Consider the following 19,690-nt stretch of genomic DNA (forward strand, 5'->3'; position numbering starts at 1 on the left):
CACTTATTGCTGGTGTTTTTGGATGGGAGGTTTCAGGTTAGCGCAGGGAAGCCTATGATCCATGAAACTCATCTGGATATTTTGAGTGCAAGGTCATCCTGCAATGGTTAGGTGCGGTTCAGATGGGCACTCCACCGACAGCATACACACCTCGTTTTCCTGGATCTTAACTCACCTAAAGGCGGGGCTGCCTTCAGGTTCCTGCAGTAGAAATACTTTGTCTTCACTCCTGCATCTGACACCTCTTGCTTTTACCATCTCACATGCCAGCATCGCTTTGGAATTTGTGATGTTGAAGTTTCCATAACAACAGCTGGTCTGCTCCATGGTCTTTATGACATCATGGTTTTCAAACAGTAGCTGGTAGGCTCATTGGACTTTGTGACTTTGGTGCATACAGAGCAGTTGGTGGTAAGCTAGACTACCTGTTTTGATGGTGTCTTTTGTTATCTGGTGTGTCACATTCTATTTGTCTGATTCACAGCACAGGCTTGCCAAAGACCAGTTGTGGCTCCAAGACAAAGTTTTGATGTGTTTAATTTGGTCATTAAATTTGCACAAAGTTTAACAGGTATACACCAAAGTGGGTGGCTCACTGTGCAAGAGGACAATGCTAAGTAAGCCGAAACTGATTTGGGGTTGCTTGTATTTCTATCTGGAGGTGACCTGGCTTGGCTGTTCAGGCTGGACTCTTCCTACTGGTGCAGGATCAAGGGTGATTTGAGTATGGTTGTCGCTGTCTGAGTGGTAATGTGGGCAAAACACTGTGGACTGGAATCGGGCAAAACTAAGTGCCTGTGGCTGAGATTATTTCAAGCATTCCTTCCAAAGGTTTGCTGTTTGTTACATCCTAAAGTTGGAGCAGTGCACCGATGTACCAGACCATAGGACACTTATTGTCCTTGCCACAATGCCAGCTCCACCCACACCTTCCCAATAGCAATGTAACATAATGCTAAGTACATGGTCAGGCCAAATGGGTAGGGCATGGTCAGGATGAAGACCACAACATTTCCTTCCACTCAGGCAGGCAAAATGAGTTATGACTGTGATAAAAATGTAAAAGTATTCCAGATGGGATCCCATTAGTACTCAGACCTTGATTCTGTGCTCCTGGCTCTTCTGTAAAAAGAGTAAGAAATGCTCTACTGTAGGTCCCAAATGTCCCCAATCTTTTATCAGAACATCAGGCACATCCTGTGGAGTTTGCACTTGTAATGAGAACAGTACTGTCAATCTGCTAGACAGTTAAACTTTAAGTATAGCGCTTTCCCAAATGAACAGTCATTTCCGCTTGGCACTCCACAGAAGGCCATGCAGAAATTGCCTGAGAAAGCTGGCCATGTTGGGTCCTATGAGTTATGGCTTCTCAGCCGGTAGGGGGTATCTGCAGTACCCTGCATGAGCATAACGGAGATGTCCTGGGACATCCACATGTACCAGCAGAGCATAGGCATTTCCCAATGTTCTTCATATACACACCACCCACGATTAGAGATGAAAAAAGGCAATGCGCAGTCATTGCCAGCAACTTTATGCTGATTCTGCACAATGACAAAAAACTGACAGGAGTAGGGCATTGTTTGCTTTGAGATGACCTTAGGAAAAGGTGAGCCAGACAGATCATCCACCAATGAAAGATGTGGACTCAGGCCTACTGGAGATGCCTAGAGTAGACTTCACCAATCACAGCACTATCTGGGCAGTGGTAAGAGGGCAGGTCAGAGATACAACCACTTTTTTTAATTTTTTTATTTACGGCAAATGGCATCTGATGTTACTAAAGAGTCCAGCATTGTCCACTTGCCACTTGCTTTCATATTGCTTTCTTCTAACATACTGTAAAGTGCTGTAGTTAACTTTTTCTCTACAACCTTGGAAACAAGGCTAATGCCTCATAATGTCCACCAGTTAAAAATTGACTTCTGCTCTCACCTTGTCCACCCAGGATCAATATTTCCACGCCTATCTCCAGAACATATTCATTCCTTCACCTACCCACACTGGAGCAATGTTTTTCTCGGTCACCATTCAAACAATGGAGAAAATAATCAATTTGTTCATTCCTTTCCCCTCAAAACCTTGCAGCAACCTCAAGTGACCCAACAGGACCCTCCTTTGAGTTCTATTACTTACCAATAAGAAACACAAAGAAAATAACTTCTTACGCCTATACACTTCAGGACAGAGGACCAGAGCAAAAGTAGTTTCTTATATCTTATTCATCCAAAAATGTGTCACATAGATTGCTCGTATTCACCTCACAGAGACACATTTCCATAACTGCAGAGCGAATTACAATCATTGCCAAGAGGTTCTATCCCCTTTTAACCAAATCTGCTTATCAGGCTCTTTTTCTTTTAGATATGGCCCCAGGAATTTCCTTCACTTTTCACAAGTGGTCACCTGCCCAATTGTGAATGGTAAGTTAGAATCCTAAACTACAGTTGAGTCACACACAACAGCTCCTATGTTGGTGTTTGTTCTCTAGGCCATACACTGTTGGTGTTTGTACTCTAGGCCATACACCAATAAGCATCCTGGCATTTCTTTGACTTAACTCCAGTTCTCTTTTGAGGGGCTAGCATCCAGGTCATCGTCACAAATGGGATTCTTGGGCATACCAATGTCGTAACAAAATGCATGAGGTCTCTATTTATTCCTAGAACAAATATGTACCCAGTTAGTGCAGCAAAACACTGCTATCTCAGGGACATTCATTGGGTATGAGCATGTCTGCTACATCATGGGATACACTGTTTTCTCCCTGATGGAGAGAATAGTGCCCCCCTGGAACATGAAAGAAGTTTGATAGCTTCAAATGTAAGCTAAAAGGCTGTGATCTGTCCACTCCTAGCAAAGATGTTAGCGGCCCATACGTCCAATAACAGTGGATATTCATCACTTTCCATTCAATTATTGTTTTTTCGAGGGCAAACAATTAGTCACACTGGCCATTTACTAGTCTCAAAAACATATGTGTTCCAGGTAGTGGTCTCACACAGGTTATCCTAGAAGTCCTCCGTTGGGCTGCCATACAATCTAAGGCTCTATGACGTGGGAATGCCAGAGGGCTCCGCAAATGCTCCATCACACCACTGTGGGTGAGGTTGTCTCCTCCTTCAGGGACTGTATTAAAGATAAAAGGCCACCTCAAATGAGTATATTCATCAGTACTTACATAGGACCACAGACATAGTTACTGATCCCCCTCGACTTCATTCGCCCTACCTGGGCCTACTGGTGTGGTGGACAACTGCCAAGCATATAGCCCAGACATGTGCACATCACAAGACATTCTTACGCTCATCCAATATACACTGGGTTAAGTCCTTCCACCATTACTGTTGTTTCTATTGTTCTTGTTTTACTTAGTTGTGATCTCTACTCTTATCGATCCTGAGGTCTGTAGCTGTGACTATACACTGAACTGCACTGATGTGTATTTCTTTTATGCCTTTGACTACAATATACCACGGCCTGACTTACCAAAACTGACAGGTGGTATGCCCCCCCCCGTTTCTTTTGTTGGTAAGCAGTAGTTGATGTGCCTGTACACCGGATGCAAAAACAACTAATTAAAAAAATATTTTAAAAAACAGATGTTTTCCTAGTTTTGCTCATCAGTGTTCTTCCCCATTGCAAGGGGAGGTCAATGGTTATTTGTTTTGCAGGAGACTGTTTGGACATACACTATCTAGTCTATGAATGGGTGGCACCTGACCACACACACACACACCCCCTCGGCCCCCCAGCTATGGACCCAGCAGCCATATCCCTCCGCTTTCTTCTGAAATATTTTCCATTTGAAGCAAGGAAATCCCAGGATCCAGAAACTCCTTGTTTTAAAAAAAAGATAGGCTGTCATCCAATGGTGGCTGTTGCATCCACCTCTAGTCTTCTTGGTTCTTATTCAAAAAGGCTGGGATCCCTTTGGCAGCCTGCTGTGAAAACAATATTCTGTCTCTCACTGAATGTCACTGACAATGGGGCTTCCACAGTAACAAGTGACAAAATTCCTAGCCTTCCGACATCTAGGCTTACACAGTAACAATTGGACCTCTCCCTGGACCTTGTTATCTCATAGCTTACAATTCAGCACATGGTAAACTCTCACAAAGTGCTGTCAGATGATTGTCTAGACAAGAACCAGCCATGGCTCAAGTCAGCTGTTGGAGCATAGTACAGGCTTCAACACCACATGGGCTGGACTTGGAGCAGAGCTGCAGGTGGCCCTTGTCAAGTTTCTTCAATGTGTTCTACTAAGACACCCTCCTTCATACTTATGCTATATCTTCACCCTATCTGGAGCCCATTCTCGGCTGATTTTTGAGAGGCAGCTATGCAGTGATTTTTCTGCAATGATGTTTACTTTTCAACTGCCTCACTGCATGACATATAGTAACACTAACTATACTTTATCAATTCTCTTTCTAGAGCAATCCTTACTGCTTATTCCACCAGCTCCAAGCAAATTATTTTGTGCTGCAACAGTCCACACATGAGAGAAAATGTCAGGAGTCCACTAGCTTGCTTGAGTATAGTTAGAAGCATAACTCCATGTTCATAGGTTAGGAAGTGGGAAACATTAAATGTAGACAACTCACTGGACAAGTAACGCACCAATTGACATCAATGCTACTTGCACATATCATCAGAAAAACTTGTATCAGCACCTTTAGGATCTTGTTCTTTACTCCTGCCACAAGTATCTTGGTGCTCCGAGGTACTTTTGTGTTTGTTAAAAGAATCTTTAGAGTTGGTACCCTAAAAATAAAAAAGGAACATATGATTATATTTCAACACTTCATTTGATATTTTTTTCCAGCAAAATGTTTCAAATGATTGCAAGGGTACCACAACTGTAAAAATATAAAGTGATCACGTTATGTACAATATTGAGAAAGATAGTGAAAGAGAGAGAGGGAGCGAGTGAATACCGTCATGCAGATCAACTGCCCAAGACTTATCAGATGGTTGTGGGAATCTAATGCTGACAAAAGGTGTCAAAATGAAAGTGCAGGAGACTGCAGCTCATGAGGTTTCTAATTACTTTGTAAATACAGTTCCCAGTTGTAGAATTTAGATTCTGTACTAATTCAATCTTTGACAAAGAGTGCAGAAATAAATGGCAATAGGTACCACCTTAAGGCTTTCAGAATCAAAAGCCAAACGTCCATGCTGATGACTTTCAAATAACTAAATTAGAACCAGGAGCCCAGTTGTGAAGGCTTCTCAACATTGGGATAACAGTTGAGCCATTGGTTTTCTATGAACTTACCGGTTTAATGTGGTTATTTTTCCAGCACGATATCGCAGGGCACCTCCTAAGCAACACAAAAAAACAGATTTGTAAGATACTTCCAAATTTGAACCCATGCAAACACAGGAGTAAGCAGCAGTCGTCCTTTGGAAAAGTTTGGTGCAAATATCTTGCAGTCATGTAGTAAAATTCAAACCTGATATTCAGTGTGATCAAGGGAATCTGTTGCCCTGCAAGTGCCACAGACAACAGTGTATTCCAGACACTGGTGTTTTTACTAGGTGCGCATAACTGACCAACTGTATCTAGTATACATAATATGACATGATTTCCTGTGCTAGGCAGAGCAATCTGTTTGTGGCACTTTAGAAGAATTTGTGCACTAATTCCCCTAGCACCAACTAATATGTGGCTGCTCTTTCAGAGGGGACGGGGTATTATAATATGTCAAATAACGAGCAACGTTTACAGCACAATCACGTTGTAAGCGCAAATATTAAGACTGGTTGAAAATCTTAGCATTGGACACATACGTTTAAATACAAGGGAACTTCTGAAATGCTCAACGATATAATTATTTCAACAAAAACCTTGCCTTTTCCCTTGTTAATGAAAAATTACCGTATAGTGCCAAAGATAGTTTTACATAACAGAAAATTGTTCTGGCAATAGCTATAATGAAAAAGTATTGACTTGTAACAATCTGACTGTAGCTTTTAGTTTAGTATTTTCAGATGCAGTGCACTCTCCTGCCATCAACCTTTAACTTTTTTTTACTTTCAAAGTATTTTGTTACGATTCTAAAAGTCTTGTTGTCATGCCTCCTGAAACACAAATGCACAAGGGCACAGACATGACTTTATTGGGTACATAATTTTCGCCGTCTGAACAAATATAGGTCTAGAAAAAAAAAACAATCAATAATATTCTCTAACCTGTTTTCAATCCCTGGGCAGCTGGGAGGGTCACATATAAATCTGCAACAAGCTGCAAACTGATTGTTACAAATAAGCAACTTTTCACATGTGTTGCAAGTGAACAGTAGATTAACTTGCTGAGCAAATAGCAAAATGGTCACCTCTCCATCAGAGTATTTACCTGCAGAAGACAAAGCCAAGATCTCTTTAACTATCAGTCCAACTTGTGCATCTTTCCTAGCCTGTATATTGAACCTGTAGGGCTTTGTGAAAGTGTCGACTAATGTCCCTGTTGCTGCTCTACAAATGTCAGCTATTGAAATGTTTCCTAAAAAGATCATTGCATTTCCCTTCTTCCAAGTGGAGTTTGCTTGTTACACACCTTTAAGCCAATGGTCTGATTTGCCCTTGCATAACAAATCTGAATGCACCTACTTATCAATTTAAAAAACATACTTTAACGTAAGGACGGGCGTGCAACGCGGAGGGTGTAAATGGCTCCTGCCAGCACTGAAAAACACGTTATGTTGCAGCCAGTGCTGCATCGAAGCGCTTAAAATACAAAAAAAAAAAAAAGAAAATCAGACATGCTGCACGGCAGCCATGCAAGCAACAACATGAAGATGGACAGGAGGGGGCAAGCAACAACACGGAGCAGGGCAGGGGTATGTGCAATGAGGGACACGGACTGGAAACACATGCGCTCCTATGGAGTGATTATTAAAGAAAAACATAGCCCTGAAAGTGCATGCTGTGGAAGGACAGAAGTACTGGGGTCATGCTCCATCGGAGTGACAAACATACGAAGAGGAAGTAAAGCCAGCATGCACTGACTAAAAGAGGCAAGGAAATGAGAGTGGCGATGAAGCCAACTAATGGTAAGCAATGGACGGGCTCGAAGCCCACTGCAACTCAACAAAATGTCTGCAAGCAACAGTGCATGCACAGTCTCAAGCGAGTTCTAAAAATGGCCATTTGAACTGATTAAACTTACAACTGAATTTCCTCATTTATTCTATCCTAGATGGTGATAAGTGGAAATTTATAGAAACCATAAAGAATCGGGTTACTATCCCGATATTACATCTCTTTATTCTTATTCTCTCTAACTGAATAGGCAAAAAAGTGGAAAGATTTCTATAGTTAACAGTTATGTACCCCCATAGTTTTGATCATAACATTGACTAAAGGAGAGAAGACACTAAAGTGTTTCCTTTCTATGCAAAGTTGATACCCACACATAATATTGATAACAACAGCTTTCTAATACAGAAATTATGTTTGGAGTCTTGTTTTCTGTAAGCAACTCTGTACCCTCAATGTTAAATTAGAAACTAACCTTGTTTGAGACATATGCGCTTTATTCCCTGAACTTGATTGATGATACATTAGTCATACACTAATGGACCATCTTATGTGAATGTTATCATGAAAAATGACTGGACTGGTATGTGTTAAACATATTGGTTCTCAATTTAACAATTAATTTGTTATTGCCTATACTATATGAATGAAAGAAATATATGGTTTGTTGAATTTTATTACACTACAGTGGAAACTTACATACCCTCGTTTATTTTAACACGTTAAATATTGATTAACCAATATTGTTAAACTGATACAATGAGATTACAATTTGGCAATTACATTTCCTTAGGCCTCAATTCATTGATAGACCTCAAAATGGGTATTATAACCTGAATGATTTATTGGTACATGTTTATTCTGCTGTCGTTTGGATAACTTTATATATTTTTTAGGAATTATAATTTTTGGGGTGTTTACATCGTTTACGGCCCTTAAGAGGTTTGAGGAGAATGAAACAAATTGGCTATTTGTTAAGGAAATATGGTATACAAATAAAGAAGTGTGATTAACTTCAGGACCACTGTGATCAGGTTTTTCAAGACATATTGAGTGCCCCCCCTCTCCCAGTGTGGAACAATTTGCAATATCTGCACTTGTTGCAGCATTGTCTCTAACAGCTAGAGGCTATTTTGGGAAGCACATAAACACAAACTTTAGGAGTTGCATTTGAGTATAGCCATTGTATTTAATATCCTTTTCTGAAGCTTAGAGAGAATAATCTTGCATTGCAATGCAATAGTTAGCAAAACATGTCTATATTGTTACATAACATTCTCTTGTAGTCTGTGGTGCTTGTTTAAGAATGTCAATGCATGTAGTAAGAAGTCAAATTCTAGGATCTCAGGTGCCAGATCACCAACTTCACTGAATGTTAAATTGCACATAAGAGCGTTATTCATGTGAGCGTAGCAAGTCTCCCTGATTTGACAACTTGCTGAATGGATGTTCGGCTATTTCCAGTAGAAGGGTGAACCATGTGTGACTGGCCTATGTTAGAGCAATGACGAGAATTGGCAGTGAATCCTGACACATTTTCCCTATGGCATATGGAAGAAGAGGAAGAGAGCCAAATGTGAAAGCAAATGTTCCTGGCCAATCTATCCAAACAGCATTGCCTACTGTCTAGTACTATGGGAACTTGGAAGGAACAATTTGGTTAGTTTTTGCTTTTAGTGTTGTAAACAGTTCTCGGTGAGGTGTCCCCAATGTATTAAAAAAAATGTTGTGAACACTATCCTGGCCTCCCATTTGTGTGACCTTTAATACTTTCCGCTCAACAGAACTGTGGAATAGTTTTCCATCCCTGCAAGATGCTCTGCGCAATGGGAACTTTGTTAGGAGCACTGCCATGAGTTCCAAAAGATTCTTATTTTGTTGGACTTTATTCACTGACCACTTGCTCTGTCCTGCCATCCTGTCGGGAAGCTTCTTTTGTTCTGGTCAACTGTTGTTAGGCCACAGTAGTTGGTGATGTCCTTTAGGCAACATCAACACCAGATTCCTCACCAAAGAGGCTACTAGATGTATAGCAATGCTTCACTAAGCCCTCTTGAGCTGTGGTGCATCTGCTATTGCACATTTGGAGCTAGCACTACATGATGCTACAATACGCAAAGATTTCATCATCTTCCACTTTCTCAGAGACTGACGCCTCGTAAAGAAAGTCAACCTGTGCTTACCCAGCAGGAATCTCTCCTGAGAGACTCACTGCATACCCAAATGGTGCTCAGACATGAGCTAACAGACTAGGCAAGAGAAGCATGGCTAGCCTCTAGCAGTAGAATCTATCAATGGTTTCTCCTTTAGGGCTGAGGGGCTGTGCCCCTCTGAACTTCAAACACATTTATAGCGAAAAATAACAAATAGATCGATTTGTTCAGAGATGCGATCGTAATGATCCTAACTCTAAACAAATTGATGCATTTAAGTCTGGGCTGCCTGGCTAGCCTCGCCTTGAAGCAGGTGACGGAAGCCAGGCAGTAAATCATCGTTTTACACTGTGAAGCACAACGCAAGGCTGACTGCTCTAAAGCCCTTCATTTCCATTGTGGTCTATGGCAGTATTCACTATAGGCCACTGACGCTTTTTGCATCATGATTTTGGGCGTCAGAGTCTTCATCCCTGCGTGAGGGCAGCCATCTGTCATTCACAGGCTTAGCTCCCACCTTTCCCCATTTGTCACGCAGTAGGAGTGGATGAAAGCACGTGTGATTTAGTGCCTTGGCTTCGGTAATGGTAAGTGTTATAATGCATACTTGAGTTATTTTTATTGTACTGAGACCCCTTGCCACTGTGATACCCCGGGCCCTGGCGGCAAATCGCTGGCTCCTTCAAAAGTGGAGCTGCTGTATTTGTTCCCTCACGAAATTGATCCAAAAGAGGAGCAGGGTTCTTGTTCCCTTGTGAAATTGATCCAAATATCGGACTCAAGTGCAAAGGGAGAAATATGTGCTTACAGTAAAGGCACCTATCTACTGTATGCCTTTACAACTGGCCTGATCGTCATGCCCTTCGCATTAATGCCAAAAACATTGATATGCAAACAAAGAATGTTAAAAAGCAATTTAGTTCCTCTTATTTCACATTCTACTTAATGTTGCATTCGCCAGGAGAGTTAACTGTTTCATCATGCTCTGTTGCTGTATTGTTTTGTGCATTTTATTATTCTTGCATGGTGCAGATTTTGACTTGTGCCAGGTGTTTGAGAGGCTTTGAGAGCACTGGTGCCAAGGCTGAAGGTAAAGCAAAGTGCCTGTGAGTTTGTTGGCATCTCTGCAGAGCACACAGACCAATGGTCACGTGTTCCAGTTACAATTAAAATTTAGTGTAAGTGTGTGTGTGAAGAGGGTGCACAGTGGTCAAAATATTTAGAAGGCAAAAGCAAAAGGAAATAACATGCTTAAATGTGAATGAGGGCAAAGTATGTTTGGGGTTATAAAATGAGGGAGATGCGAGGAAGTGCATTCAGGCAAGATTGAAAAGAGGGTGTTGCAGAGGAGAGAGGAAGTTGAAAATGTGCAGATGGGTGAGATGAAAAGAGAAAAAGGACAAACATATCTAACATAAAGCACACATAACTGAAGGCCCTACTCCTTCCAAAGGCCTCAATATTATCTAATTCAGTCTCACAATTTCAGAATTGGAACATTTCCAATGTTAGATATGGGGCAGCTTTAATATATTTATAATATTTCAAGACTATACATTCCCACTGTTTTATAAACCTTGCTTTCTCAGTAAACTTATATCCTTTCAAATGCACCATTTGTCAATCTTTTTTCAATGTTTTTCTTGGGAGGAGGACCCACCCTCGACCCCACGTATGTCCATTCAGCGTCCTCACTTCACTCGCTAAATAAAAGTCGTACTCAGACTTTTATGCCCTGCCACTTTCAAATGTCACCAGCTGCTACTGGTGACAAGGCCAGCAAAAGGCTGCACTGGCTGTGTACTCCGAGGGAGACAGGGGCCCCCAGTGGCCTACCTGCTGGCAGATGATGGTTCCCAGGAGCGAACCCATCCCAGAAACATGTGCCAATTATTACTGTTCACTACATAGCACAGGTCCCCTTAGCCCCCGCAAGGACCTACTCCAATTTGCGGCAGACTTACTGATGCCATGACTGAACCCAGGGAAGAGCAAGACCCTGGAGGCCGATGTCAAAGGGAGGAGCTGCGAGCAGCCCTGGCTCAGCTTCAAGCAGGCAAGTGCACTGGGCCCAAATGGCTTCCCAGCTGAATTCCGGTGCCTGGTGTGGCCACAGGCAGGCCCCCTTCTGCTAGACACTTTTCGTGCTGCAGTGGAGACCGGTCAATTACTTCTCGATCTCCGGCTGGCCGAGACTGTAGTGTTTCCGAAACCGGGCACTGAAGGTAGACGTTGTGAAGACTTCAGACCTATATCGCTTCTTAATGTGGAGGCAAAATTATGGGCCAAAATCCTGTTTGCTGGGAGTCTTTACCATCTGGTGCACCCCGACCAATCCGGGTTCATGCCCCACCGGGCAACCCGGCATAACCATGGGAGAGTTTAACATGATTGCTTTGAGTACAGCCTATCAAGATCACTGAGCCCTGTTGTCCTTTGACTTTCAGAAGGCATTCGATTCGGTTGACTTGGCGTTCACCTTCTCTACATGGGTCTGATGGCCAGGGTGTGGGTTGGGGTGCGGTTTTGGAGTGGTTTCCAGGGGCACAGGGTTGTCCGCTGCCACTCTTGCTTTTTGCACTGGTGATTGAACAGCTGGCGGCTTGAGTGAGGGTAGACGTGCTTTACCGGGGCTTCCAATGGTCAGCAGAAGTTGGATATAGATTTGCACTCTCTCAGATTATGTACTTCTATTTCTAAATGATCTGGCAACTTCGGGCCCCAGGGCACTCCAAATCTTGGATGTTTTTGCATTCTATTCTGGCTTACAGCTGAACGCCCACAAATAAGCAATTTATCCAATTGCTTCTTGCCCGAAGGACTTTCCACGGGCGGCGGGGATTCCGATACTTCCCCTTAGATTTAAGTACCTGGGAGGGTATACGTTAAGATGACACAAGACATTCCTTTGATTGCAAATTGGCAATAGGTCTTGGACAAGATATTAACTTCTGGTCTGCTCTCCCTTTGTCCCCGATGAGGCGTTCAGCAATTTTCAAGAAGGGGTCCCTGCCGCGTCTCCTGTACCACCTTCAGAACCACCTATTCCCAATTACTAAAACTTTCTTCACTAAAGTCAATGCACTGCTTAGATTGTTGCTTGGGGGTGGGGCAGGAGTACACCCCGCATTGCCATGGGGAAGTGTTGTAAAACGATGATTGATTGGAAGATTGCCACCCCAAATATACTCCTTTATTACTGGGCAGCCCACTTACTCATTTTGAATGAGCAGTGGTTCGCGGGTTCGAAGGACCGGCATATGCAGCTGAAGGTTGGATGCTGGGAGACCAGGACTGCCCTCACTTGCTGTACGGAGGGAACACACAGATTGTGCTCGAGATATGGAGCACGGCCAAGAAGAGAAGAACGAGTTACTTACCTTCGGTAACGACTTTTCTGGTGGATACATTAGCTACCTGTGGATTCCTCACCTCATGAATACTCCCATGGCGCCAGCATTCGACGGAAATCTTCTTACTAGTCTCTGCACGTCGACGAGGACGTCACTGTCGCCTACGCGACGCCGTCTGACGTCATACAGGCAATAAGAGGTCCTCGACGACGTGCGGACGTCAGTACCAATCATTTTTTACGTGCATGAGAACAACCAGGCAATGCAATGAAAGAACAAAGCAACATCCATTATATTGTAAAAATACACCACATTGTATGAATAACTGTAAATCTTTTTATGTACATATATATATATATATATAAAACTCTCTCTTTTAAAATATATACACACACCAAGTATATACATAAAGATATATACACATATACCTATATATATATAAATATATTATATATATACATCTATTGCACCCTCAAAGACCAAGAGGAGCGCACTCAAGGATTACTTGGCAAGACCATAAAGGCAACGGGGAGGTGGGTGGGACCGTGAGGAATCCACAGGTAGCTAATGTATCCACCAGAAAAGTCGTTACCGAAGGTAAGTAACTCGTTCTTCTGATGGATACAACTACCTGTGGATTCCTCACCTCATGAATAGAGTCCCAAAGCAGTACCACGCCCGGCGGTGGGTGCCTAAATGGTCAAACCAAGAAATCCTGCAGTACTGACCGTGCAAAATGGCCGTCCCTTCTAACCTCAGAATCTAAACAGTAATGTTTTGCAAAAGTGTGAAGGGACGACCAAGTTGCGGCCTTGCAGATGTCGACCACAGGAACACCTCTGGCTAAGGCCGAAGTGGCCGACTTAGCTCTGGTGGAATGAGCTCTAATGCCCTCAGGAGGATCCTTCTTTGCCAAAGAGTAACATATTTTAATGCAAAGAACAACCCACCTGGATAGTGTTCTCTTGTGGACTGCCTTTCCTCTCCTCTTGCCCACGTATCCAATAAACAGCTGATCCTCCAGCCTGAAATCCCTTGTTCTATCGATAAAGAAGCTCAACGCTCTCTTTGGGTCCAGACGGTGCAGTCTTTCTTCCTCTTTGGAAGGATGAGGCGGAGGATAGAACGTGGACAAAGTAATTGCCTGAGCCAAATGGAAGGGTGAAACAACCTTCGGGAGGAAAGCAGCCTTGGTCCTCAACACCACCTTATCCCCATAAAAAGTTGTATAAGGGGGTTTTACTGATAAGGCCTGCAACTCACTCACTCTCCTTGCTGATGTTATAGCTATCAGGAAGACTGTTTTTAAAAACAAATATCTCAAGGGGCAAGAATGCATAGGTTCAAAAGGGGACCCCATAAGGAAAGTCAGGACTAAGGACAAATCCCATTGCGGCATAACGAATGGCTTTGGAGGATATTGATTTAGAAGACCTTTCAAGAATCTGATAACAATAGGGGATTTAAATAAAGATGGTTGGTCTGGAAGACATATGAAGGCTGACAAGGCCGATAAATAACCTTTAATGGTAGCCACTGCACAACCTTTCTGCGCCAGAGATAGAGCAAAAGACAAAACGTCCGATAGATGAGCATGTAAAGGATCAATCTGCCTCTCTCCACACCACGCAACAAATTTAGACCACCTATTAGCGTAGATAGATTTAGTGGAGTGTCGCCTGGCCGCTAATATAACATCCACTACCTCAGGCGGGAGAGAGAAGGAACTCAGGTTGCCCCGTTCAATCTCCAGGCATGTAGGTGCAGACTCTGGAGGTTGGGGTGTAGAACCTGCCCCTGCGACTGTGAGAGGAGGTCTGCCCTGAAAGGGAGACGGAGCGGCGGGCACATTGAGAGTTGGAGAAGGTCGGAGTACCACACCCTCCTTGGCCAATCCGGAGCTATTAAGATTACTAGAGCCCGGTCTTGGCGAATCTTCCTCAATACTCGAGGAATCAAGGGTATGGGAGGAAACGCGTAAAGCAACTGGCCGCACCAGGTCATTTGAAACGCGTCCCCCAACGCTTCCTGCATCGGATACTGAAGGCTGCAGAACAACGGACAATGCACGTTCTCTCGAGTGGCGAACAGATCTACCCGAGGAAACCCCCACTTCTGGAAGATTAAACGGACTTGATCTGGATGGAGACGCCACTCGTGGTCTGCCGAGAAGTGGCGACTGAGACTGTCCGCACGCACGTTCAAAACTCCGGCCAGATGGTTTGCTATCAAGCAAATCCGATGGTCCTTTGCCCAGGACCATAGTCGAAGAGCTTCTCTGCAGAGAAGGTACGACCCCACTCCTCCCTGCTTGTTTATGTACCACATCGTGGTAGTATTGTCCGTTAGGACCTGTACCGACTGACCACGAAGGGAAGGGAGGAAGGCCTTGAGAGCCAGACGTACAGCCCGTAACTCTAACAGATTGATGTGAAAAATCTGTTCCTCTGGAGACCAAAGACCTTTGATCTCCAGATCCCCCAGATGAGCTCCCCACCCTAGAGTGGAAGCATCCGTTATGACTGTGGCCACTGGTGGCGACTGCTGGAACGGCTTTCCTTGTGAAAGATTGTTGCTTGCAATCCACCACTTCAAATCCACAGCAGCATCTCTGGAGATCTTGACAGTACCCTCTAGATCCCCTCTGTGTTGAGACCACTGCCTTCGGAGGCACCACTGAAGAGCCCTCATGTGCCAGCGAGCATGCGTGACCAACAGAATGCAGGAGGCAAACAGACCGAGCAGACGAAGGACCTTGAGGACTGGAACTACCGCTCCATTTCGAAACATTGGAACCAAATCCTGAATATCTTGAATCCGCTGAGGCGGAGGAAAGGCCCGACCCAATGTTGTATCCAGTACTGCCCCTATGAACAGGAGGCGCTGAGAGGGCTCTAGGTGAGATTTGGGCTCGTTCACCGAAAAGCCCAGGTCGAACAACAACTGGGTTGTTGACTGCAGATGACGCAACACAAGCTCCGGGGACTTGGCTTTGATCAACCAATCGTCCAAGTAAGGGAATACTGCTATCCCCTTCCTTCTGAGCTCTGCCGCAACCACCGACATCACCTTCGTGAAGACTCGAGGTGCTGAAGTAAGACCAAACGGAAGGACCGCAAACTGGTAGTGTTGCGATCCCACCACAAACCGGAGATACTTCCTGTGTGACTTGAGTATCGGGATATGAAAGTAAGCATCCTGCAAGTCGACAGACACCATCCAGTCTTCCATGTTCAACGCCAAAAGCACCTGTGCTAGGGTCAGCATCTTGAACTTTTCCTGCTTGAGGAACCAATTCAAGATCCTCAGGTCCAGAATTGGTCTCAAACGACCATCCTTCTTGGGAATCAGGAAATACCTTGAGTAAACTCCTTGACCCCTTTCCTGCTCCGGGACAAACTCCACCGCGCCCTTTAAAAGGAGGACTTCTACCTCCTGTTCTAGCAACAGGAGGTGTTCTTGTGAACAATACGAAGGGCGGGGCGGGATGAGGGGCGGAAACTCCCGAAAGGGAAGGGTGTAGCCTTTTCCCACAACACTGAGAACCCAAGTGTCCGACGTAACAGTCTCCCATTTGGTGAGAAAATGCTGTAATCTTCCCCCTACAGGAGAGGAGTGAGTGGGAAATGGTGGAAGCCTAAGGCTGCTTCCCCTGCTGCACCCCGCCAGAGGATGAGGAAGAGGCAGAGTGCTGCTGAGAAGCTCCCCTGGTGCGGACCCTACCCCTCCCCCTAAAAGATCTATAGGGATGGGAAGAGGCAGGTTGCTGATATCTTCCCCGAAAGGAAGAGGAGGAAGAGCCACGCCCAAATCCACGAAACCTCCTGAAGAATCTGGAAGAGGCCGTGGAAGAAGGAGCTTGGAGTCCCAACGACTTAGCCGTGGCCCTGCTCTCCCTAAAACGTTCCAAGGCCGAATCAGCCTTAGCCCCAAACAGTTTGTCCCCATCAAACGGGAGATCCAACAATGTGGACTGTACATCTGCCGAAAAGCCCGAGTTACGGAGCCAGGCCTGTCTCCTTTCCACCACAGTTGTGCCCATTGCTATGGCTACCGAGTCGGTGGTATCCAGTCCCGTCTGGATAATTTGGGTCGCAGCAGCCTGGGCATCAGAGACAAGATCCAAAAGACCCTGGGGAAGCTCTGTAAACGAAGAGGAGATGTCATCCATCAGAGCATGAATATACCTCCCCAGGATACAGGTCGCATTAGTGGCTTTTAACGCCAGACTGCAGGACGAAAAAATCTTCTTCGACTGCGCCTCTAGCTTTTTTGAGTCTCTGTCCCCAGGCACCGTCGGGAAAGAATCAGGCGCTGACTTGGACGAACAGGAGGCCTGCACTACCAAGCTCTCCGGCGTAGGGTGCCTAGATAGGAAACCAGGATCAGTTGGAGCCGTCCGATACCTCCTGGCCACGGCTCTGTGAACTGCTGGGGAAGATGCCGGCCTCTTCCACACCTCTAAAACCGGATCCAGCAGAGCGTCATTAAAAGGTAACAGAGGCTCCGCCGCGGCTGAAGCCGGATGCAACACCTCCGTCAAAAGGTTTTGTTTCGCCTCCACCACCGGCAAAGGCAGGTCCAAAAAACTAGCTGCCTTCCGTACCACTGTATGAAAGGAAGCAGCTTCCTCAGTATATTCCCCCGGGGACGAAAGGTCCCACTCAGGGGAAGTGTCCAGCCCACTGGCCGACTCCAGTCCACGCAGCCCATCACCCGAGTCCTCTAGCTCTCCTTCCTCTAGGGCTCGTTGGTACTCCTGCTCTTCTAGTACCCGGAGAGCACGCCTCCTTGAATGCAGTCGTTGCTCAATCCGCGGAGTCGACAATGCCTCCGCCGAAGTCGGAGATCGGCGCCGATCTTCCGAAGCCACCGACGCCGCATCCGGCGCCACAGGTAACTTCGGCGCCGACTGAAGAGCAGCTGAAACAGATGGACCCATCGGAGTCACAGGCCGAAATCTCGACGTCGACGGGATGGAAATCCCTGGGGCCAATCCCTCCGAAGCCACCGGAGCGGCCACCGGCGCCGACACTGGCGCCGAGCCCACGTTCCCAAACGGGAGAAAGGGCATAAAGGGTGCCGGCCGAAGAGGCGCAGGATCACCCAAAGAAAAGGCCAAAGGCCCAGCCGGAGCACCCCCTGGAGCCATCTGTTGGAAGATGGCATACATCGCATTCAAGAATGCGGAACTATCGGCTCCAGGGGTGGGAAAAGCCGGATACTGGGGTGCCTGTCTCGGAGGCGACCCCGACGCCAGCCTCGGCGTCTGCGCCGGAGAAAACACTTGAGGCTCCAATACCTCAATCACCGACGCCTGTCCAGGCGAAGTTGGTGACGCCGGAGAGGGCAACGGCGTCGAAGGATGCGGCGTCACCGTGGGGCTGACCTCCCATGTCTTTCGGCGCCGATCCGGAGACCTGGAACGAGCCTCCCTTGAATGACGCCGAGATTCTCTACGGCGCCGGGAGTCTCGATGACGCCGATGTCTTGGAGAAGACTTCTTGTGATGCTTCTCCTTTGACTTGGCCATAAACAGCTTCGCCTCACGTTCTTTAAGGGCCTTCGGATTCATGTGCTGACATGAATCACAAGTCGAGACGTCGTGGTCGGAGCTCAAACACCAAAGGCAATCGGAATGAGGATCCGTCACCGACATCTTGCCTCCACACTCACGACAAGGCTTAAATCCAGACTTTCTCTGCGACATTATTTCCACAGAGAAAGAGTACGCAGCAAGATATACACTGTAACCGCAAGAGTAACAGTTGCTCCCTCGAAGATAACCGTTTCGAATGCACGGAAAAAAGGGAACTGACGTCCGCACGTCGTCGAGGACCTCTTATTGCCTGTATGACGTCAGACGGCGTCGCGTAGGCGACAGTGACGTCCTCGTGCAGAGACTAGTAAGAAGATTTCCGTCGAATGCTGGCGCCATGGGAGTATTCATGAGGTGAGGAATCCACAGGTAGTTGTATCCATCAGAATAGGATGGATGGACCGTCTCGCTATGGAGACTCCGTTGTTGCAGGGTGTTCGACTCTCACAGTTTGCGGCCTATGACATCCCAAGCATTTGCGCTTGGGATGTCATAGGCATTTCTAAGTTGGGAGATATACTCCATATGGGGATGCTGAAGTCTTGCCAAAACTTGCAAGAAGAGTATGACTTTCACCACACACAATTCTTCCAGTATTTGCCACTCTGCCATGCCCTTCTCCCTACTTTGCTGACGGAGGACATCCAGAGTTCTTCCCGATGGAGGCTAAGATCCTCTTTACGGACCTCACAGACCACAAACTATCTAAAATATACAAAATTTGTTGCGCAACCTCTCGGAACCGATGAAGGGGATCAGTTGAGTCCATATGAGGATGACGACTGTAGAGAGGCAGTGGAGGCCCCACTGGAGGCAGTTATAGCCTCACAAATTTGTTTAATACAACTAAAGATATTCCACAGGACTTACTTCACTATAGCCCGACTGCACCGCATAGGCCTGATCACTGCGGGGAACTGCCTGCAGTGTAATGCTGAGGGCGACTTACCACATACATTTTGGCATTGCCCAGGGCTGGCCACTTCTGGGACGGGGTGCTGGGGGGGGTATTCACACTATACCAGAAGGCGCTCCTATGGCTGGGAGTGGTGGTCGCCAAGAGGGACATTGCAAAGGGCTTGAAGGCAACTGAGACCCCACTGGTAGAGGAATGGGCTACATGCATGGACCACTGTATGGGGCTGGAGCATCCTATATACCTATCCAGGGGCTGCCTCCCAAAGCATTTCAAGATTTGGAAGGATTGGGTGGACTACAGGGGAATTCAACTGGAGCTGTGTGCTAGCAATCCATGGGCACTCAATTCGGGATTGAAAATATGGGGAGGGGATACTACCCACAAGGCACCATGAACAAGTGGGGTGAGCACTACTGTTCTGTTACAAATGGCTTTGGCGGTCGGTGTGTTGTAAAGCTACAATGGACTCGTGTAAAATTAATGAGTGACCTTGCTAATGTATTACTGACATTGTTTGGCGCATTTCCTTGCTCCTGTGTTGGAAAATCAATAAAATGTTTTCAAAAAAGAAAAATACAACAACACTGCTTTTGAGTAAGCTTTTGCCACCAGTGAGCTAATA

The 19,690-nt window shown here is 45.7% G+C and overlaps 1 protein-coding gene across 1 annotated transcript in view; it reads right to left on the bottom strand.

The window, feature by feature from the left end:
* Nucleotides 1–19,690, bottom strand: part of MVK (mevalonate kinase) — a 165,883-nt gene that overhangs the window by 47,678 nt on the left and 98,515 nt on the right. The window contains exons 7-8 of the mRNA XM_069214735.1: nt 5,282–5,327; nt 4,677–4,767 (exon numbers count right to left, since the gene is read on the bottom strand). Of these exons, the coding sequence (XP_069070836.1) occupies nt 4,677–4,767; nt 5,282–5,327 (137 nt within the window). The remainder of the gene's footprint in view (nt 1–4,676; nt 4,768–5,281; nt 5,328–19,690) is intronic.

Source organism: Pleurodeles waltl, chromosome 11 (genome assembly GCF_031143425.1).
Source record: "Pleurodeles waltl isolate 20211129_DDA chromosome 11, aPleWal1.hap1.20221129, whole genome shotgun sequence".
In the NCBI taxonomy this organism is placed as follows: Eukaryota; Metazoa; Chordata; class Amphibia; order Caudata; family Salamandridae; genus Pleurodeles; species Pleurodeles waltl.